Here is a 23,707-nt window from a genome sequence, read left to right as displayed (position 1 = left end):
TATATATATAGGTTAGTTGTTATTACTTAATCAAAACAACCCAATGGGAATTATTTAATAAAATAGTTCTGTTTTTGCAAATGGTCTCTTCCCTAACCAGCATATCCATTTTTTTCCCCCAATAGGGTTATTATGCTTCAGTATGTCAAACCAATGAATAATGTGTAGTGAATAACAATTACCTGTCCCAAGTCATCGAAGTTGTACTTTCTTCGAGTCCATTTGTATCCTGCATCATCACAATCAACCTTATTGTTGATGTTGTTGGTGTCGGAACCTTCGCAATGGAAAAATTTTCCTTTGAAGAGCTGTGATAGATAATATCAATACTGTTATCAAAAAAACAAACAAACTCATATTTCTGTTGAAAAGCACGTAGTGTGTTGCAACTGAAGCAATTACCTGAACTCCAAGAATGCCAAAGATAATGAAGAAGGCGCAGCAGATCAGAATAATGTTCCCAATGGGCTTCAGGGATCTTATTAGTGTTTCCACCACCAGCTTCAGTCCAGGAGCACGATTAATCACTCTATTTAAGTGAAAAGTAAAGATACAACCTATTTCAACCTGTTTGGATTGCAGTAACATTTTTGTAATGGTACAATAGACTGGGTGACCTTTAAGATCAATAAACCACCGCTTGGTCTTACCTCTAAAATAAATTGAAATAGACTTAAGGCCTTTGCACACTGAATCCGAAATTCGCATGCAAAATTTACGCACGTCAAAAAATAAATTTGACCTCACGTTATGTCAATCACGCTTGCACACTGCCTCCGAAAGTTTCGTCAAAAAAAATTCAGAACAGGTTCGATTTTACATCCGTAAAAACGCATTTTGAGAGACGTTTTGACAACTCAGAGCCACCACACATATTATTCTAGCAAAAATACCACAAATTTGATTATATCACAGCTATAATTATAGCACAGTCTCTATAAAGCTGTGTGTGTGTGTGTGTGTGTGTGTGTGTGTGTGTGTGTGTGTGTGTGTGTGTGTGTGTGTGTGTGTGTGTGTGTGTGTGTGTGTGTGGATCCATAGACATACTGCCAGGTGTTCGGGATCAATTGATTCACGGAAATTAGTGGTCTTCTTTTTAATGTGACTCCAGTATCGCTAGCAAAGCATCAAACTGAGCCACTGACACTGAAACTTTGAATCGGTCGGTCTGGATAATCCCGCTGGATATAAACTTCTCTACGTGATCGCAGGAGTGGATAAACCCAATCTCCTCAGGACAAACAAATCATCCTCACTAGACATCACTGTCTTGTTTTGAATTTTTTTTCCATAACGCATTTATTAATCCCCATCGGACTCAGTGTGCAAGGTCTCTGTGCGTGACAAATTTTTCGTATCACGAATACAAAAAAACGCATGCAAAAACATCGGACTCGATATTCGGTGCAAAGACCTTTAATTTTGTCAAGCTTTAGTTGAATCAGTGAGAAGGGGCTTTTAGAGTATACACATAATGCAACCACATGACTAACCTTCAGTTTATTTCCTAACTGGAGCAATGACTGTGTATCGGATTTCATTGATTGATTGCGCCTTAGACAGGCACGTTGTGACCTTTCACTGACTCACCTCAGCGGCCGAAGAGATCTTAGCAGGCGAAGAACCCTCAGGATACCAAAGATTTGGTGTCCACCTTGAGCCAGAGAGACCAGAATATCAACGAGCGAGACTAAGACCAGGATCCCATCCAGAACATTCCAGTTGCTCTTTAGATAACTCTCCTTCCCGGAGAAGAAGCCAAGGGCCACCACCTTTAACACAAGCCATATCACATCTGTACAATTGTTTTGTGGAATGAGCACTCTTTATATATAAGAAAATCAAAAATCATACCTTTACAGTCATTTCAGCAAGAAAGATCCCAGTGAAAATATAATTGGAGACACTGAGAAACAGTCGCTCCTGAAATGAAAAAAAAAAAACATCATTATATACTGTCTCATACATCCAGTAGGCATAGATACAAATGGACTATTAAAGATAAGCAAACTTACAGATGGCTGGATAGTGGGTCTTTCCATAGCAATGGTTATGCAGTTTAAGGCGACAAAAACCAAGACTATGTGATCAAACATCTTGTAAGAAATTAACCTTTGACACATCATCCGAGACCTAGGAAAGAATTATACAAGTTACAGGCATGAACGTGAACCTTTGTTCAGCAGATGCTAGGAGATGGCAAATACTTACTTGCTCTGAGGAGAGAACAGATAAAGGGACCAGTCCTCATGATTTTTACACCACTTTGGTTTATATGCTTCCAATCTCCTCTTGAGACGGAGGCAGAAACTCTGTAACACGAGAGAGAGGTGTCAGCAAATTGAACAAGAACTACGGCTAATTACTACAGCTCTAAACTGCCAGGAGTTTTAAGTGTTTAAAGTAGATAAGAACCTCCTTAAAAGCATTAGTAGATTGGGTAAACCCAGCCTGATCTACCGGCGATTTGATTTCGCCCAGCAACTCAGTCTGGAAACCTGTACATTAATTTCTACTGCTTCTGTTACACTTTTGCAGGAACCAATTACAGACTGGCTTATCCACCTGGCTACTGGCGGGTTTAACACGATGACGGATAGAGAATCGATGGGTCGTTGCCCATTGATCACGCCTCTTGTGGACTGATTGTTTAAAGAACTATCATATCGCATACAAAGTCATTTGAATAATGCTAGTTTATCACGCCTTTTTTGGTCTAATTGGTTGAAGGACTAACCAATTGTGTACAGAGTCATTTGAATAATGCTCATTGATCACTTCTTTTGTGCAGTAGAAAATACTAAGCAGACTCCCCAGACCAATGTTCAATCTTAAATTGAGCTTGGTCTGGTGATAGCCATACACATAAACCTGCACATCTAACACAGAAATACAGAACTGGTCAAAGTTTGGGCACAATTGTTTCTTATCATCTTAAACTTTTTTATCTAAAGTCAAGTGTATAAAAATAAATGGTTAAGCTAGACCAGATAGTGAATAAAAAAAGTGCCCAATGTTGGAGAACATTTTCTAAATGTATAGTAATGCAATATTTTACTTTTAAAAGTAAAATAGGGGTGTGATAATAGGGATAATATTTGTATTGTTATAATATTTTAATTATTATTACAATAAAAGGATCGATCACCCTAAAATTATAATTAATTTATCACTTACTCACCCTGGTGTTGTTCTAATTAAATTCTTCTTTCTTTTTCGAAACCAAAAATTGAGAATTTATTTTTTTAAATGTCCCACTCGTGGTTGTCCATACAGTATAATGGCAGTGAATAGCGACCAGAATCAAGCTTTTTATAAAAGACGCAAAAGTGTCACATAATGGTTCCATGCAACACGTGCCATATATTCCAAGCCTTCTGGGGGTATACAATAGGAGTTGGTGAAAAAACAAACCACTTTTTTTTTATCTTCTGTGATCGACCGCACATTCATTAGACTATTAAAGCTCCAATTCACTTTGACATGATACTTCCTGACAAACACAGCGGATTAGAAGTACATGGGTTATATTTCATGTCACATTCTTCTTAATGTTGATTTCACATACCTTGAGAGTCTCACAAATGAGTGAGAATCATTAAAAACATAACATTTCTAATTGTTTTCACCAAGCGCTATTGTATACCACCAGAACACTTGGAAAATATGGCATGTGTTGCATGGAATCATTCTGTAATTCTTGTGCATTTTTATAAAAAGGCTTGTTGCTGGTCACTATTCTCTGAAATTATATGGAAGAGCATTAGTGGTACTTAAAAAAAAAAATCCTTCTCCTTTTGTGGTCTGCAAAAGCAAGTACGCCTACGGCATTAGATAAACACCAGGGTGAGTAAATAATTACTTAATTTTTATTTTAGGGCGGACTATCCCTTTAAAATAACAGCTTTCTATTTGATTATATTTTATTGTAATTTATTTCTGTGATGGCAAATTAGATTTTTTCAGCATCATTACTACAGTCTTTAGTGTCACATGGTTCGTCAGAAATCATTCCAAAATGATGCTCAAGAAACATTCCTTATTATTATCAATGTTGAAAACAATGGTGCAGCTTAATATTTTTGTGCTAACATTATACATTTTTGTTCAGGATTCTTTGATGAATAAAAAGTTCATAAGAATATCTATTTCATTTTTTGTCTTAAAAATGGGCATTAACTAATGTTAACAAATATAACATTTGATTTCCATAATGTATTAGTAAATGTTGAAATTAACATTAACTAAGATTAATAAATACTGTGTAAAAGTATTGTTCATTCTTAGTTCATGTTAACTACAGTAGTTAACTAATGTTAAAAAATGAAACCTTATTGTAAAGTGTTCAGAATGTTTAGGTGTGTCCAGACGTTCGACCAGTTGTGTATGTTGTTTGTATGTACTTGGGCCTTTATTGTAGCTCTATTGGTTCAGCTAATTTCACAGCACATGAAAAACTCAATTTTAAGACAAGACTCTTGAGAGAACAGATATCATCACACGGACACTAATAAAGGTCACTTTCCACAAACAAAGAAAAATAATTACTGTCTTCAAACTACCACGCTGAATCAATTACAGCATGCCAATTAATCTCCTCACAAGACACAAACTCCTGGGAAGACATCTTTGAAAAACAAGTCATAAGCACTGCCTGACTGTAATAAACAGCACAGGACAGGTGTGATTATCCAGCGTAAAGCCGTGACTTACATCATCCATGTGCTCTTCTGCCATGGAGTCGTCTTCGCTCAGGTTGCTGGACAGGTCAGTATGCAAGTACGGGCTTCTTCTATTCCAGTCGAGGTGTTTTTCCCAAAAGCTGCAGCCGGGGAACTGGGGATCTAGAGAGCTGGGATCCTGCAGTAAGCCCCCACTGATATTGTCCAAGTCCTCATCCTCAAAACTCCCCCTGCCCTTCCCGGAGAGCAGAGATTCCCTGTCTCCAGCCGTGTCCTTCCTTCTCAAACTCGGCGCCTGTCCTGTCCAGCTGGATCTACGGCTGCCCGAGTTACTGCCTGAGTCACTGGAGTGGCACGGAGAACTTCTTGGGCTAGTCTGAGATAGTAAAAGAATATGTTATCCTTGTAAGATGTTACATTATAGTGCCCATGTTACACATACTGCTTGTTACAGCCCGTATTATCAGGGCCCTGATACTCTGTTCGAAATATTTTGGTTAGGGTTGTTTGTTTTAGCCTTTCGAGGTTTACACCTACTAATAACAAGTTCAAACAATTCACACAGTCCCCAGCATGACAGATGGGCCACTGCAGCACTGTATCAAGCAATGCAGTTTAACTCCCCAGACTATCTGGAGAAAGCATCTACTTATTTTGTGGAAAAATCTGCATCCTTAAGAATTCAAATTCTGGAGAAGGGTATAGCCGCAGCCTGAAGATATCCAAATCAGGGTAGGAGCTCCAAAATAAGGTGTGGCTTCCTCCCAGTTCAGTGCAAACTCCGCTTCACAGCAGATTCTAAAGATTGAATTGTTTGTTTGACTTTATTGTCTGTTCTGTTCCTTTAACACTAGTCATGTCAATCACAGTGCTGATTTCCTAAACGACAAAATTGCTGTGTTTCCTTTCGAGTGTCCTTAAAGTTTTAGTTCACCTAAAAATTAAATTGATGTTATTAATGACTCACCCTAATGTCGTTCCACACCTGTAAGACCTCCGTTCATCTTCAGACACAGTTTAAGATATGTTATTTTTAGTCCCAAGCGTATCCAAGTGTATGCACACTATACTGATTCATGATTCGGATCGCCAGTGTCACGTATTTTGAGTAGTTTGGCAGTTTGATATGCGATCAGAATCATGAATCAATCTGCTGATTCATAACCATTTGAATCTTTATTTTATGTTTGAAAACAAACAGGGAAGAGAAGACAATGCTGAATAAAGTCATAGTTTTTTTAATTTTTGGACCAAAATGTATTTTCGATGCTTCAAGAGATTCTAATGAACTAACTGATGTCACATATGGACTACTGTGATGATGTTTTTATTCCCTTTCTGGACATGGACAGTATAGTGTGCATACACTTGGATACGCTCTTGGATTAAATATAAAATATCTTTAACTGTGTTCCGAAGATGAACGGAGGTCTTACGGGTGTGGAGCGTACATTAGGGTGAGTCATTAATGACATTTCATTTTTGGGTGAACTAACCCTTTAATTTTTAGATGACTTTGTATTGATGTAGTAGTCATTTTACTGAAATAAAGCAGCCCCAGTGACATATTCGACTGACAAATGTGCCCTCTAATAAGATCATGAAATGAATTCCCATGCATTCAAAATAATGTTTAATGTAAATGTTTCTATTCTGAAACGCAAGTTTTACGTAGACAATTGGCTGAAGCCAGAGCCAATGCCGCAAGTCTCTGTGCCTGTGGCACTTTTGTATCCCCGAGTGGCCTTGGACAGCAACATGCCCAGTGCATTATGGGTGGTGAAGTTTTCCTACTTATTTGGCAAAAGGAAGGATCAAGGATGTCAGCCTTCTTTAGGTTTTCTCTAATCAGGTCTGATTAGAGAGTCTAATTTCTTTTGGATTCATCTTTCTACTGCATAGGCAGCCATTTTGCTACTAAACCTTTTAATGCTTGTTAAGGTAAATCTGAAGTAATGCATATAAAGACTTTCGACTATAAATCAAAGCTTCATATAAGCGACGTATTTAGCAGTAGATTTAGACGTGGAGTTGATATATTGGTTTATAAGATGTACATTTAGATTTTTTTTGTAATGTAGAGCATAAAAAGGCTTATGTTGACTGCAGTATTGAAGTTTAACTCCCCAGACTATCTGCATTAAGAAATATAAACAAAACACTGTAACTGAGCAAGCTGTAATTATATATATATACCTCAGCTTGAAACCCCTCCACTAAGATGGCCACAAGGATGTTAAAGAGAACGTAATTCCCAAACGTTATCAGAGCCACAAAGTAAAGAGCTGCCCATGGTGAGGTGGAAGCCATTCCATTATACAGGACCACATTCCAGTCTTCCTGGGTCAGAATCTGAAATACATACACAAACAGTTCGTCTAATAAACACCAAAGAACAGAGAATGGCGGATGAAAGAAAGTAATAATAATAATTTGTTATATTTATATAGTGCTTTTCTGGGTATTCGGAGCACTTTGCATATAGAAAGGAGGGGAAAAAAACATTGATGTTTTAATTAAATGTGCAATAGAGCAATGTTTTTTCTGTATGTGTTTTCTTGTATCTGAATTACAGTGGGGAAAATAATACAAAATTTGATGCTATAGCTCCAATTTGAATAATGTTTTGTGATGATACAGTACAAACTATTCAGACTCAGAGTTCAGCTCCTTACTGAAGTGAAAGAAATTGGCTTTCCCAGTCTAGAAATTAAGTATTTTTTAACCACAAAATGGTGTTGCGATTATCTATTGAGAATAGCTGTAAATGTGTGTGGTAGGAAGATACAATGCAGGTTCAGCAATTCAGAAAATTGTGCTGATGTAAACACTTTCCATTGTAGTGAACTGCATAGTAGCAACTATTTTAGCTCAATATATAGATATGGAGTTAAGAAATTGGTTTATGGGATATGCAAATATTTCTAAAATCATAAATAACCCTAACCTGACAAGAATAAGTAATTATTTACAACACACTTTACATTTTGATAAGTCAATATTTCACAGTATGAAAAAATGTCTACTCTATTCATTGTAAGGAAGACAGATCTATGTACAGCTAGCGCCGTTTCTGTTCTGACCTGAAACACAGTGACAATGGCCCACAGCAGGGAATCAAAGTTTTTCCTGTGAGGAATGGTGTCTCCATTCTCCATCTTCAGGTTGAATTTGCATCCAAACAGATTCATTCCAAGAATGCTGCATTGACAGTCAAATAAAAATGAAAAATATAAATGTTTAAGTGAATTGCTGCAGAATTACATTCCATAAAAAAAATGCATTAATGTAGCACAGTGTTTTCTAAATAATTCTGTCAGGATTAGCTATAGTGTTGGGGACATTGTGCAACAAGCCTGGTTCTAACTGGTTGAATGAGGGTGTGGGTGTGGTCTGCACCTGAACGTGAAGATGAAAAGCATGAGCAGCATGCAGAATGTTGCCACATTTTCCATGGACTTCATCAGCACCATCAGCTGTCTGTGCAGTGAAGGGAGGAAGCGCACCAGTTTGAGAACACGGAGGAGACGAAATGTCCTCAGCACTGAAAGGCCACCATCCATCTGCCCTAGGATCTCCCACACACTGCCATCGAAACACATGGTTATATTTAGTAATTAGAGTTTATACATTTAATAGTTCAGATGAAAAAACCACAACCTCCACATTGCGTATGCATGTATGCTTACAAGCACAATATGCATTTTAACAAGAAGCCCTGCTAAAATGCCTACTATCTTTCACAATAGCATCTGGGTAGCTTTTTTAAATGAGTAAAATGATCATTATGTTTCATTTCATCATCACAAAATCTTTAATATTTATTGTATAATTTTATTAAAATATTTAATTATCTATTATCGTTCAAAAGTTTGGGGTCAATACAAATTTTTGCTGCTGTTGTTGTAAGAAATATACTAATATTAATACTTTTATTCAGGAAGGATGCAGCCAACTGATAAAAAATTACAGTAAAGACTTTTATAATGTTACAAAATTTCTATTTCAAATAAATCAAATTTTTTTGAACTTTCTATTCATCAAAGAATACTAAAAATATATATATATATAAAGCAGAACAACTGTTTTTGATATTGATAAGAATTTAGAAAATTATTGATCAATATATGCAGTTTTGATGAGCATAAAATATTTCTTTCAAAAACATTGAAAAAAAGTAGTGAGTTATTGAATGTTACAATATAAAATAAATATATAATATATAATATAATTCCCTGCTGAAAAATCCAGCATTGTCGGTGACCAGCATAAGGTATATTTTGCATGCTGGGACTGGTTGTTGGTCACCAACATAGAAAGTGGAAGGACTAGCTACACTAGATCGGTTTTGCTTGAGAACAGACCTACACTATAGACCAACACTATACCAGCTCTGGCCAGCCTGGACCAGCATGGAATTCATGCTGGATTATTCAACAGGGGTATAGATATAGATATAGATCTTACCTTATGACTACAATAATTCCATCAAATACGTTGTAGGGGTTCATGATGTATTTGAAGACACCAAAGGCCAGCAGTTTGGAAAAAACCTCAAGGACAAACATGCAAGTGAAGATGATGTTGCTGATCTCCAGAATAGTTGTCAACACCTCGGGCTGTGAGAGGAAACAGAGCCACACCTCATTACCTTCTGCAAACCAAAGTCATGCCAAGATACTGCAGGGAGTACAACATGTGAGTGACCTTAATCACTGACCCTCATAATGGAACCTTCACACACCTTTACTCTCACATCATCACATGAAATGCCTGAGGGTGGGAGTCAGAGTACTGTATATAAATACAGAGAACTGCAAAACTATTGAGCACAGTCAAATGATAAATGGAGTGTTTATTTAACACAGTACCTCTGGGCCAAATGAGAAAGATATTTCAGCTCACTTATGAAGAAATTACAATTGTTCACTTTTACACAAACAGCTCCAGCGCTGAGCTTGGATAAGCAAAATTAAACCCTAAGCATTATAAGCTTTTTTATTGAGAGCAAAGCCACACTACTTCTAAAATCTGTCCATCATAAGCAGTTTCATGGCCAGAGAATTAGTTTCATTACATTTGCTGATGCAGACTGTACCAACTCTTTAGAATTACCACTGCACTCTTCAGTTCTTTAGCACAGTGCAAATCAATGAACGCATTCTAAAGAAGGCATAAATGGTATGAAGCTTTTAGTTCTGCTGCCCATTATAAGAGTAGCATTCACCTGGATACTGTTCACATTAACACACTGTTATCAAATCAATATGTCAAACTGTTAGACAATCACCCTTGCTACGGGCAATCTCTCTCTCTCTCTCTCTCTCTCTCTCTCTCTCTCTCTCTCTCTCTCTCTCTCTCTCTCTCTCTCTCTCTCTCTCTCCTCATTTAGAGGATAATTTTATGTTTATTTAAATAAGTTTATTTTTAGTTAATAATTCCTACTACTGAATTGTTATAAGCACGCCAGGCTCCACTCTCTCCCAGACACAGAACATCAATCGCTTTACAAACTAACTTATAGCAGATTAACAATATTAATCACAATCTCTTTACGCATTAGGCTCAATGCTGAACATCACATAAACAAACAGGAAACCGGGACTCATCGGCTGTACAAACTGACGGCGATCTCTATAGACTTTTAAGGTAATCAGCTGACCTAGCTTTTATTGTTGTCATTTTATTCAAATTAAATACCTTAATGTTAGTGAGAAGAAGAAAACAATGGTCATTGGTTATGCTCACCTTTGCTTGCTTCTTTGAAGGTGTCTAGAGTAAAATATCTAAATTAAATGAAGCACATACAAAACACCTAACCCGGAAGTAATGCAATCTGTTTTATAGAATGTGGAAGTTTGTTGCACACCACCCTCATTTTGACATTTTTTTTGTGTTAGAAAGCTAGTAATAAGCTAGTAAACTAAATCATATTTAAATAAACCAAAATGACAGCAACATTTAGTACAGCACACTTTGCAAGGCATAAAAAATTGTATCTTAGCACTTGAGTCAACTAACCAAAACCTTGGCAGTAGGCCATTGTACTATCTATATTGTTAATCCAACATTATTACTATTACAACAATGTCAGTAAATGTTTAATTCCACTGCATAACATTATTCTGTTTTATACACAAGAAGACTCAATTCTTCAGTATTGTCCTTAAAACCAGCTGCAGAAAATGTCAGTATTGCTTCCACACACATTCCTTTCTGTGAGACCTCTATCAGATAGGCTAAATGTCAAGCCACAGAATTGGGTGCGAAACCATGAGTAGTAACATCCCAATAACATGGTGAGGAGAGATAGAGGTGCTGTCAGAGGCATTGCAGCACAACACAGTTATGTAACCAGGAGATCTGTTTGTCCAATAAGACTACAAATCCTCATCATTGTTTATAGATGAAAAATAAATAGATAGCTAACCTCTGTGCATGTCACAAAGACATTTAGTTTAATTGCAAATGACTACTTTTTTTTCCTTTGATCGTCTTTAACAATCATTATATAAACCATTATATTTTTCCTTTACAACAATTGATATGAAGCACTAAAGTTATGACATTTTATAGACCAACCTAGAAAAGCTAAAATGATTTTTTCACACTGGATTCTGAATTATTGTAGAAAATAACAATGTATTATATTATACTACACCACATACACGACTTCGTCACCACCAGTAAGCTTTTTAAAAACTCTTGATTTAAAAAAAACATTTCCCCTGAAACTTTGAGCAAAAGTGCAATAAAAACACAGCAAAGCTGTAAAAGCTGACTAGTGAGAAAAGGAGTTTGCCTGTTCCTAGCCCTCATTTAGCCATCTGTTAGCAGCTGCCTTTTTAAAGACTTTTTTAAAGTAAAAGCTTTAATAAAATTACAAGGGCGGTACATTAATACTTATGTATTTTACATCACAGAATAGAATGTGAAAATGTCTTGAGCTTGTGTTAGCCAAAGACTGTATTACAAGCATTTAACCAAAAACCTATTAAAAACCAATCGTCTTCATGCCAATAAAAACGAAAGTGCTTAAAATTTTTATGTTTTTGGGTCTCGGCCAACAAAAATACATCATCCCCGCACACTCTATTAAAGCAATGGAAGCATTCAGAATATTCATGAAGGAACCCACACTTGCACTCACCTGATCATGGTGTTCAATCCCCATACTGAGTGTGTTGAGAAGGATAGCAAACATGATCCCTTGATTAAAATATTTGCTATCCACTATTTGGGTCAATTTGTCCCGGAAGTTCTCCCAGTACTGAGGCAGGCGGATCCCAAGGGTGTTTGCTCGGCTGGGCTCTGCTCCATTGGAGACCATCTCCCCTTCTGAATCAGTCAGCTCCAGATCGATGGTCTCTAGGGCCCTTGCACAAAATGGGCAACTCAGGAGCTCAAGGAGCATCTGAGTGGGCACCACACCTGCTATTTGCAACAGCACATGACTGTGGCCTACAGGGGGGAAAAGCACAGTCAGTCAACAGTTGCTACCTTTCAATACATTAAGGAAACATGAATGAACCATTACATTTGCTTTAGGAAGCAAACATGCATTTTATATATAAGGGTACAATTAAAATGTTAATGAAGTGTTTTACATTACTTCACATAAAAAGACCATATCATAATTAGTTATGTTTAATACTGCAGTTTGTAATGCAATACTGTAATCATGTTACTTTTAAAAGTAACATTCCCAGACACCAATAGCTGATTTGTCTGACTCATGATTTATCATTCACATGATTTATTCAACCTGGAATTTAACTCAAACTTTAATAGATCTTACAATTAACCTAATGTGTATTGTAAGGTCATGTACTTCAATGATTACACATAGTATCTAGACCTAATTTGTTCCGCTTTACCAGTTACTTTAACTAGTAAGTCTATTGGTTTATATTCTAGTCACAGTCAGGACAGTGCTCAATATATTCGGATACAGAAATCCACAAATAGTCATTCTGCAACAGACTGATGTAGAAATGAATTTCCAAATCTTTCATATTTCTGAAAATTTGCCTAAAGGAGTGTAACAGCTTGTACAAAGAACTTCTGATATTATTTTTTGGTTAATACTGTAGTAAGAAAACGGTCTACTCGTCTTTCGTTCATGCTAAGTGTTTTGCCTCTTATTCTGTGTCAGACAGACAAAACTCAACATTTAATGTCAATTTTGACTTACATTAAACAGAAAATTCAACTCAGCCTTTAGTGCATTTTGACTTTATGCATTTACTCCCAGTTTTATCAAGCTAGTGGCATTTCTGATCACTGATGTCTTACAGACATACATGAATATGTGAATTTGGATTAAATGAGAGCTGTGGTAAATATTAAGTTGAGTTTGGAAAGACATGAGATGATGAGAATTTTTTATTTATTTGGGTAAACTAAATCTTTAATGCTACTCAGCTAGAACCCCCAGCAGCCTGAACCCTTGAAAACCAACTGATCTTTTCCCTCCAATGACAAAAAAAGCCAGCTGCCTCTGTCTAACAAAAGGAATCAACGGTTAACATAGGATTTCAAAGGGCTTGATGGCCGCAATCGCTGGAGTGCTGGCTATTGCCTCACTCCTTAAAAGATGGTGTTAATGACTTTAACATTTGAAGTATCGATTTTCTGTCGCATTCGTAAAGGGCTGCCTGACAATTATTTCTCAGAATGCCTTTCTTTAACCTGAAACAGGCTGTATAGGGCGAATACAAATAGACCTGACTGGAAGTGGAAATGAAGTCTATGAAAAACTTACTATGTTCTCCTATGAGCTGGTGTAGCTTCTCAAAAGGATCCATGGTTGGGAAGATGGTTGGGTAGTTAATAGTTCCCCCATAATAGTTCCCATTCGACACCATTTCCAGAGCCTCGCCGGGTCCAGTAGAGGCCACAGGACTGGGGTTGCCATTGCTGAGGTGCTGTTGTTGGTGCTGTTCGAATAGGTTGTGAATGGACATGCTGTGACCGGTGACCCCGTCGCCACTGCCTCCTCCTCCTGCTCCTCCTCCTCCACTCAGCACGCTGATGGGGTGTACTTTATTTCTGTTCTTCCAGACTTTCCGGTACAGGCGGCTGATGTACTCGAGCATCTCCTTGTAGCAGCTCCCCAGCTCAGAGTATCTGGCAAGATTTTGCATCTGCTGGCTCTTACACTGCTTGGTTTTAGCAAACTGGGTTGCTATTACCACCAGGCACAGGTTTATCATGAAGAAGGAACCGACCTGAGGGACACAAAGGTCACTTTAGTTTACCATTATGAACATGTGGAGTCTCTTTAATGCCTATTTAATGCTTGTTTTACACCTCACATGTAAGTAGTGCACACACTATAATTCAAATGTTTGTCTAATGCTCACAGAGGCTGCATTTAAAAAAAATATAATATCCAGTAAAACCGCAGTATTGTAAAATATTATTATTTTGCATTAAAGAATTAATTATTAATAATATTTTTAATATATTTTAAAATGTAATTATTCCTGTGATGACAAAGTTGAATTTTCAGCATCATTACATTAGTCTTCAGTGTCACATGATTCTTCATAAGTTATTCTAAAATGCTGATTTGATTTCTTATTATTATCAATGTTGTGTGTATATTTTACCATTCATATTAACCAGGGTTCTGCTCAGTTCAAACTCAGGAACTGAGCTGTAATTTTAAAGTCATTCTCAAGTAAAATTCCTGCATTTGAATTCAAATTTAGGACAGATTCTAAATAAGGTTCATTTAAGCTGAGTATCAGATCTATTTGTAATGTCACCTGTACATTTGTAAATACTACTTAATACTTCACAAATGTATAGACCAGTTAAATTTGTCTGAATTGTAATTTAATAAATTCCACTTCCTGTCATTGTGCTCTACTCATATATATGGCGTGAAACAGGCTGAAAATATGAAACGTGTTACAGTATACTTACTATAATAAGAAATATAAAATATATAAAATTGTAAAAGGAGTGCGCATCCATGACATAATACATTATGTCCGCCCATCCTTCCAAAGTAATAACCTGCAAAAAACAGAAGAGAAATTAAGAAGAAATGCTGTGAGATGGAAGATTTAAGTGATCATTATCTTGAGTTTGGCCCTAAAGAATAGCAGTCTCAGGGGCCTGGCTCACATTTCCAACTGTGCAGATTGCTGGTGGCTCAAACACTGAGTTTTGAGAGTTTGCTTGTGGAATGGAAAGCCTGCAAAACTGTATTTTTTCACAATCTAACTGGTTTTGACTTACCTGCTAACTATGTTCAACAATAAACACACATCACTGGAGAATATTTGTGAATTATACCATGGTCTGTTTTAATACTCGATTCTGATTGGCTGGAAGGTGTGCAGTAAAACCGTTTAATGCACAGGTAGTTCCAGTCAGTTTGATTACAGTTCGAAATTAATCCGCCACTATAAACACTGGCAGTATCAGCCACAGATATGTATACATATCAATGGCAACATTAAGTGACATGAGACATGACGTGACACACAGAAGCCAATAAAGCGCAGATATGTATACGTATACATATCTATAACTTTGCGCGTGTTGGCACATCCGTGGCACATGCGGTCTTCATTGTCATGTCACTGACATTATCGCGACCAACACTGACACTGACATGACACCTGCATACACCGAGTTGCGGAACATGTCGGCGTGTGTCGTGCGTTTTTTTACATTCTATGATGGTCGTGACACCTACATTGACAGACTCGAGCACCTATATTATTTAATTTAATGCATTAAATGTAATGTGTCTTTATAGGTTGATGCGGGGTTCACACTAGGCTACATAATGATGATTCGTTCAAATAAAGATTGCCTTGTCACTGCAGTGTTGCCTGTCATTCATAAATAATTTTAATAAATCCATTAAATAATCATTAATTTATGTTCGATATGCTCAAGCAACGACGGGATCTTCAGACTGACATGAAGAGATCGCAAACGCATCTCTCTCTCTCTCTCTCTCTCTCTCTCTCTCTCTCTCTCTCTCTCTATAATGATTTTAAATAAATGTGGTAATTTGTTCATATAAAAACATTTCGATGGCTCTGCTTTATTTAAAGCGACAGTGTGCTAGAACTAACGAGACGTAAGAAAACAACCGTCATTTTAACCCGTCTCTCAAAAAACATCAGTACAGCTTTAACTTGTTTTTAACTTGGCACATAACCATGGTATAAGCGGGATAATCCACGGCTAGCCATGCATTAAATGATTTTAATGCACGACCTAGAAGCAACCACCCTCCGCTTCGCGTCGGGGGGTTCTTCGCCTCTACGCCGTGCATTAAAATCCTTTAATGCATGGCTAGCCGTGGATTATCCCTTACATGTTTCTGTTTTCTGAAAACAAAAATTCCAACAGACCTCAAACGACACATTGTTTAATAGCATTCTCTGATGGAAATAGGTTATGGAAAGTTTTTGTTGTTGTTAATAAATAAATGTATTTGTGGCTTAAATTTAATAGACAGCAAAACTTAACAGTTAACTAATACTTTCAACATTTAAAATAATGTAGGAAAATATCTGACAAATTACAAATATCTGAAATGATGGACAATAAAAAAAAATAAAAAATTTTTACAGTAACTATTATATAGGAAGGTCTAAAAAACAAAAACCTTCTCCCCGAGGTGTCATCTTATGAGTACAATCCAGGTCCTATTAATATCTTATGTCAACACAGATGAAAACCCTTCAGGCCTTCTTTTATAATTGCATACCCCGTACAATCTTTATCTACTTGTTAAATCGTGACGTAAGGAAAGCCGTTTCTGGGTCCAAGCCTCAACTCGTTTCACTTGAGAATGCCATTGACGCCCGTTTCTGAGCGCGATTTATTCATATTAAACATCAAACGTTTAAAAAAGTTGAACATTTTAAATACTTACAGTCTACACAACAGTCTCTGTGCTCACAGCGTCACATACATTAATATTTTAACGATTTAAAAAAGATGAATCACTGTCTGGCCATCTGGATTTTTGGTATGGAGAAAAAGGTTATGATTATAGCTTTTTTGTAGTATCACACCACATTGTGTGTGTATATTAGCACGGTTTGTAGTTTTTATTGTGGTATAAGATAGAGCGTTTGGACCCGGAAGCGCTGCCGCATGACGTCAGCCTTAACAACCGGATAGCCCAGCAAAAAGGAACACCATGTGACTGACCCACTTGGACAAATGAGACCGAGAATTATTACAGGTCTCATTGTGCTCCATTGTCCAGGTCTCATTGACCTTACAGTGGGCCTAATGCACCCCTCCACCAAGGGCATGACAGTGCATATTAAATAGTCTTAAACAGGGGTCTGTGCCATTAGTGTGGTGATTCAACTCTTCTGATGAGGATGGATTGAAAGTACTAATGAGTTAATATGCAGCGGGACAGTTTTTCTTTTCTTATTTAATTTCCACACCCATCTAAAAATCTCATCACATCTCCTTCCAGGAAAGGGGCAGAAATGACTAAAACAGACATTTGCTCAGAGGAGATTCAATTATTTGGTGTGGTTGGAGCATGCTTAACAAGACTTTGTTCTTTCAAGAAGAAAATCAAGCAATAAAAAGTTGTAAAAAGCCTCATCTATCTTTGGAATAACTAGGGCCTTTGACTTCAGGAAATAGAACACTTACTAATGCATTCACACTCCCAGAGTGTCCAACAATAAGACCATTGGTGACATGTGGAAAAGGGATAAAACATAGGATTCCAAGAGGAATGTACCTGAAATATCGCAATCCAGGCATATCCGATGTTATCAAAGTTCACTGCCCCTTTGTGCGGGTTGAGCTCCCCGGCCTCACACACATTGTAATATAAATTCCAGTTAATGCAGCTGTTGTTGGTCCCATTCAGCCCAGCATAGGCATGCCCAAGTGGAGGTGGATTTAATGTGCACTCCACACCCTCGTTGAGGTGGGGCACGTCACTGCACCGCAGCATGCCGTTTGCCCTGATGGTGGAGCAGATGAAGGGGTTGTCCTCACCTTCTTCACCCATATAATATGGACTCATGGTGAGATTATAAAGGCTGTGGAGACAGATAAAAAACAAAGTGAAATATACGGCATTTGCTTACCGATTTAAAAAAAGTTGTGACACTGTAGAAATTGTGAATAAAAAAGGAATGCAATCATTTACAAATCTTTTTTATAAATTTTAAAATTTATATTTTATTCACAATAGAATATAGAAGAAATGTTGAAAGTTAGACATTTTGAAATGGCATGCCAAATATTGGCTCATTTTGGATTTCATGAGAGCTACATATTCCCAAAAAGTTGGGACAGGTAGCAGCAATACGAGGCTGGAAAAGCTAAATGTACATTTACAAATGTAAAGGAACAGGAGGATCAATTTGCAAATTTTTAGCTCAGTTGGCAACATGATTGGGTATAAAAAGAGTCTCTCAGAGTAACAGTGTCTCTCAGAATTCAAGATTGGCAGAGGATCACCAATTCCCCCAATGCTGGGGCGAAAAATAGTGGAGCAATATCAGAAAGGAGTTTCTCTAAAAAATTGCAAAGATTTTGAAGTTATCATGATCTACAGTGCATAATATCATCCAAAGAGTCAGAGAATCTGGAACAATCTCTGTGCTCTGGTCAAGGCCAGAAAACCATACTGGATGCCCAGGATCTTCAGGCCCTTAGACAGCACTGCATCACATACAGGAATGCTACTGTAATGGAAATCAAAACATGGGCTCAGGAATACTTCCAGAAAACATTGTCGGTGAACACAATCCACCGTGCTATTCTCCGTTGCCGGTAAAACTCTATAGGTCAAAAAAGAAGCCTTATCTAAACATGATCCAGAAGCGCAGGTGTTTTCTCTGGGCCAAGGCTCATTTAAAATGGACTGTGGCAAAGTGGAAAACTGCTCTGTGGTCAGACGAATCAAAATATGAAGTTCTTTTTGGAAAACTAGGACGCAATGTCATCCAGACTGAAGAGGACAAAGACAACCCAAGTTGTTATCAGCGCTCAATTCAGAAGCCTGCATCTCTGATGTTATGGGGTTGCATGAGTGCGTGTGGCATGGGCAGCTTACACATCTGGAAAGGCACCATCAATGCTGAAAGTAGAGGTTAGATCGGGCTCAAAAAAAATCAAGCCCGACCCTACCCAAGCACGTTGTGTCCGAGCCCGGCCAGGCCCGACACATTAACTGTAATTATGAGCCCGAGCCTGATTTAAACCCGACCATTGTTCAATACGTGGGCGTTTTGATGAGAACAGCGAAGCGGACTGGTGAGGCTCATGATAAAACTACATTGATAAACTTAAATGAGTTGATAACATCGCTGTTTTCTCCACAGCGACTGTACAGCTGAATAAAATTTTGTTGCAATATTTTCATGTTTAACACTTTGAAGCTGCTTTGAAACAATCATCATTGTAAAAGCGCTATAGGCTATAAATAAAGTTGACTTGACTCCGCTCAATAATCCGCAGGCGCGCGTGCGCTCATGATCCGCTCACCGGTAAACTGATGTTTGCTCAAATCCAGCTCATTTATCTGTAGCTTACTTTGTTGTAGCCATTAAACAATGTGTTTTTTCCTTCATATTTATGTTTAAATATTATATTATTTTTACATTTCATCTGATTATGATAAGTGAATAGATGCGAGTGGGTCAGAAATGATTTTGATGGTTATTTAGTTTAACCCTCTGGGGTTCTTCGGTCATTTCTGACCCGAATTTTTTTTTGAAAGAAATGTTAAAAATCGTAGCTTCATCTGAATGGTACGAAACTTGGTGAGGGTATTGGTACTTGGTATATGGACAGAAAAAAAAATTGGGGACAGGATTGGAAAAGTCTAAGTGGTCGTAAAAAAAATAGTCACACTCGGGGCCTTCGGGTCAAAAAAGACCCCCATAGGAAATGAATGGGAAATTGGCAAAAATATGAAAATACAGAGTTTTTTGTGCATATAATCTACAAATCAGCCAGGATGCAGAAAAAAAGGACTCAACAGTGAAGGGGTGAATCTCTAAAACATCAAGAGTGCAAAACAGACAAACAAAAACTCACACACACACACACACACACAGGTTCTGTAATGCACTCTAGTGGTAAAAATGTGCTATTGCGTGATAAAAATGCTCACTGTGTCCACCAGATGGCACCAATCAAATAAAAAAAAATGCTTTCATGAGTCCTAGGCTTGACTCTAAAATGAAATACAGCTTTAATAAAAAAGGAAAAAATAAATAAAAAAAAATTCTATTATATTCAATGGGAAAAAATGGGTCATAATTATTGCATAAATATTATTTATAAATCATAAAATTATCTCAAAACACCAAAAAAGAAAAGAAAAAATATTATTGAACAAAAATATATTTCATTGATTTTACTCAATTGTTTTTTTTTTTTATTCCCGACCTCCGGGTCCTTTTAGACCCGAAGGTCCTGAGTGTGACCCATAAATGAAGAACCCCAGAGGGTTAATATTAAGTTTTGTTTTGTAGAAAGCATTTATTTCGTTTTGTTTAAACTGTATCTTAATTAAAAAAAAAGGTTTCTTAGGCCAATTGCCTGGATTTAATAAATAAAAAGCAAATAGCAGACTATAATCGTGAGGTGAAGTCGTGGGAGTGATCGCTTTCATTGCTCATGAACTGGAGCGCGCGTCTCATAAATAAACCGAAACTCAGCAGCTACTCGCCTCACAGACATGACAAATATGCGTATAGAAAGCTTGAAATGTCCACTTTTAAACGAAACGATTAGAAAATATTTAATTAAGCAAAGTGCAGTGGTCACGCGAGCAGCTCTTGACACAGCGTTTCTGTTTATAATGCTGCGCGAGGGAGTTAAAACTTTTTTAAATATGGATTAAGATGTTGACACATTTTATTTCGGTTTCACCACAACATATAAGCCACTTTACCACCGTTAGTCCGATTGGTTCTTAGAATGTAAGGAATGTTTCCAGTTGTGTTTTCACTTAAACCCTGGAAAAGCAGCTTGAGAGTCATTACATTTAAACTTGAAAATTGTATAAATATTGTTCAAAACCATCTGAAACCATCAGGACACAAAGAGTACATTTTTGTTTTTTTTGTTTTATGTTTTCCTTTTCTTTCTCATGGACACTTTTTGATTCATATCATGTCACAAATGGTACTGCTAAGAAAAAAGGTAATCAACTGAATGCATGTTAAGGCTGAAACGGGTCAAAACTCTGCTTTTACTGCCATCATATGCCGTGCTTAGTATAATTTAATCTCAATTAAATAAAAACTAGCTTGTCTTTCCTGCAAAATAAGAACTGGCCGATGAAAAATTTAATTACAGAGCCGTTACACAAATGCATGCATTCACAGAGCACCAATTCCCCACATTACATCAAAATATAGGATTTACAATTCAAACCCTTTTTGACAACTGCAGTCTGTACTCATCAATGCCTACATCAGAGACTCTTTTGTGTAATTTTACTCTTGTACCTTTATTGGAGGTGTGTGTACCTTCAGTGCTCGGGGACCAATGCCCAGCACTGATTTGACGCCAGGGTGCAATGCTCAGTTTACAAGACTGTCAGTGGCTGAAATGCCATTGCTGCTGGCAACAGTTTGCTGCCACTTTGGATCATACTGGTAGCGTTGATATGCTCCCAGCGGAGATAGGGTAAAAGAGGAGAAGAGGGGAAGAAGGCTGCCCGTTAAATAAGAGCAGGACAGTACTTACGTTTTGACGTCATCTGGCATGAAACACCGGTTCCTCAAAATTCCAGCCCACAGCTGCACCCCAACAATTCCAAATATATAAAAAATAAATAAGCACAGCAGGAGGATGTTGCCTAATGCAGGGAGAGTTTCAAGAAGCAGAGTCACCAGTATCCTCATACCTGAAACACAAAGGGATAAGAAAACACAGACGCATTTTAATTATCCTGTGCAAATATACTGCTTTTAAAGTTTGCATAACATTCTATTAACCATTAAAGGGATACTTCAACGCTTTTTCATATTAAACTATGTTATTCCCTTAACTAAGACGAGTTGATACATACCTCTCTCGTCTCAGTGCGTGCACTTAATCTCGGTGACATTCTGATAGCATTTGCTTAGCCCACTAAGCCCAGTTCATTCACTATGGTACCAAACAGAGATCAAGTGCGACCAAGCACCTCCACGTTTTCCCTATTTAAATACAGTTACACCAATAGTTGAACACAAACTCCCTCACATCTCCCCCTCCCACTCTCATTTCTGTCAATAGGGGGGATTGGGGATATGTGAGGGAGAATGTTTCAGCCGAGACTTTTTACTGTGCCGAGTCATAGTACTCTCAGAAGTGCTATTCCGCCTTACATTATAGTTCTCCTTTTTAATCTGCTTAGAAAAGCTCCACGTTTTATTTTATGCCATCATACTTGATCATTCAATTATTCGTATAACTGTATTTAAATAGGGAAAACGTGGAGGTGTTTGGTGGCTTCTAACTTGATCTCTGTTTGGTACCATAGTGAATGAACTGGGCTTAGTGGGCTAAGCTAAATGCTATCAGATGGTTACCACGTGTCAGAGATTAAGTGCACGCACTCAGATGAGAGAGGTATTTATCAACTCGTCTTAGTTAAGGGAATAACATAGTTTAATATGAAAAAGCTGTGAAGTATCCCTTTAACTGTTTCAAAATCTACCAAATGGACATTTTTTTTAAACAAATTGAGGGAAGTTTTATTAAATACTTTGAGAAATAAATGGGAATTAGATTTCAGCTATGTTGTAATTAAAATATATCATATTGCAAATGGACACATTATTATGAGGTGAGTTTTTATGCGTTCTTTTAACTAGAGGAGCACTAGATATACACAGTAAAAAAGCATGCACATTGCCTACAATACTAAGAAATGTGATTATCTTCAAAATACATTGAGACCAACAGAATCCTCCTATATGTTGCCCTATCAAGGGAAACAGTTGTTGGAAGAAAGAATTTAAAATTGTGTGAAATGTTCAGGGTTTGTGAGTTTCCCACATGCATTGCAGAATGAAGAATGTATGCAGTTACTGTTATATGACTGTTGATTCGCTGTTACAGTAGCTGTTTTTTTTAACTTTTGTAGTTGTTTTTTTCTCCCCATTATTGTTAGTTTAAAAATATGTCAGGATTTACTAAAGACAGTGAACATTTTGCAGTAAAGAGACATGGACAAAGTTATTTTTGCTGCTGAACTTATTACATATGCATTTGTAGGATTTTTGCTTTCAGACGCAACATGTATGGGAGGAGAGTATTTCACACAAGGAATCACACAACATGGAAAGAAATCACACAACATGATTTAACAAGGTTTGAGCTCATCAATTAATTTGTATTTGCGCCAATATTTACAGCCCAAAAAAAGCATGTCTTAAACCTGACGCTAATTTGCGCTGTTCTTGTTAGATTGCATTGGTCATGATCTGGCTGTAATCTGTGTTCTTTAATTTGCATGTCGTCAGTAGATCGCATGCAGAACTTTCCACTCCCATTAACGCTTTTATGGGATTGCACACTCATGCTAATTTGCCCTGTTTAGTAAATCTAGCGCCACCTAACACACATTTATCAACGCCTTCAGTGGTGCAATCTAAAGCTCAAGGATCTTGGTTTTGACGTGATCAACCGAGTTTGAATCCGCCTTTTGCAGAGCTCGCTCTCTTATCACTTTTTCCATCACATATCAAATTGGAAAGGCATTTACTTAAAATAAAATAAAAAAATAAGAAAATGTTCTAAAAGTGGAAATAAAGTGCCTAACGAAACATTTAATAATAATAAAAGCATTTATTGGGTAGGGTTAGGGGTCGGTGTGTGTGTGTGTATGGGTGGTGGTGGGGCTTTTATTAAGGCGGGGCTTTTATGAAGGTCCCATTAATAATGGCGGAATCCATTTAATAATTTTAACAAAAATAATATTTTACACTGTTATTATTGCATCCTATTAATTTACAACAATACTGAGATGCAAATAGTATGTATCTGTCAAAATTAAA

General features: G+C 37.2%; 1 protein-coding gene across 1 annotated transcript in view; it reads right to left on the bottom strand.

Moving 5' to 3' along the window:
- Positions 1 to 22,008, bottom strand: part of LOC137084455 (voltage-dependent T-type calcium channel subunit alpha-1H-like) — a 35,201-nt gene extending 13,193 nt beyond the window's left edge. Inside the window, exons 1-17 of the mRNA XM_067450726.1 lie at positions 21,733 to 22,008; positions 21,408 to 21,567; positions 17,431 to 17,737; positions 14,616 to 14,708; positions 13,447 to 13,912; positions 11,833 to 12,143; positions 9,150 to 9,301; positions 8,082 to 8,267; positions 7,766 to 7,883; positions 6,879 to 7,034; positions 4,714 to 5,058; positions 2,212 to 2,312; positions 2,016 to 2,133; positions 1,855 to 1,923; positions 1,591 to 1,772; positions 403 to 529; positions 183 to 308 (exon numbers count right to left, since the gene is read on the bottom strand). Of these exons, the coding sequence (XP_067306827.1) occupies positions 183 to 308; positions 403 to 529; positions 1,591 to 1,772; positions 1,855 to 1,923; positions 2,016 to 2,133; positions 2,212 to 2,312; positions 4,714 to 5,058; positions 6,879 to 7,034; positions 7,766 to 7,883; positions 8,082 to 8,267; positions 9,150 to 9,301; positions 11,833 to 12,143; positions 13,447 to 13,912; positions 14,616 to 14,708; positions 17,431 to 17,737; positions 21,408 to 21,565 (3,015 nt within the window). The 5' untranslated portion in view covers positions 21,566 to 21,567; positions 21,733 to 22,008. The remainder of the gene's footprint in view (positions 1 to 182; positions 309 to 402; positions 530 to 1,590; positions 1,773 to 1,854; positions 1,924 to 2,015; positions 2,134 to 2,211; positions 2,313 to 4,713; positions 5,059 to 6,878; positions 7,035 to 7,765; positions 7,884 to 8,081; positions 8,268 to 9,149; positions 9,302 to 11,832; positions 12,144 to 13,446; positions 13,913 to 14,615; positions 14,709 to 17,430; positions 17,738 to 21,407; positions 21,568 to 21,732) is intronic.
- Between the last annotated feature and the right edge of the window lie 1,699 nt (positions 22,009 to 23,707).

The sequence above is a fragment of the Pseudorasbora parva genome, chromosome 8 (assembly GCF_024679245.1).
Source record: "Pseudorasbora parva isolate DD20220531a chromosome 8, ASM2467924v1, whole genome shotgun sequence".
Classification (NCBI taxonomy): Eukaryota; Metazoa; Chordata; class Actinopteri; order Cypriniformes; family Gobionidae; genus Pseudorasbora; species Pseudorasbora parva.
The sequence above is the reverse complement of the archived record's forward strand: the minus strand, read 5'-3'. Positions and strand labels throughout refer to the sequence as shown.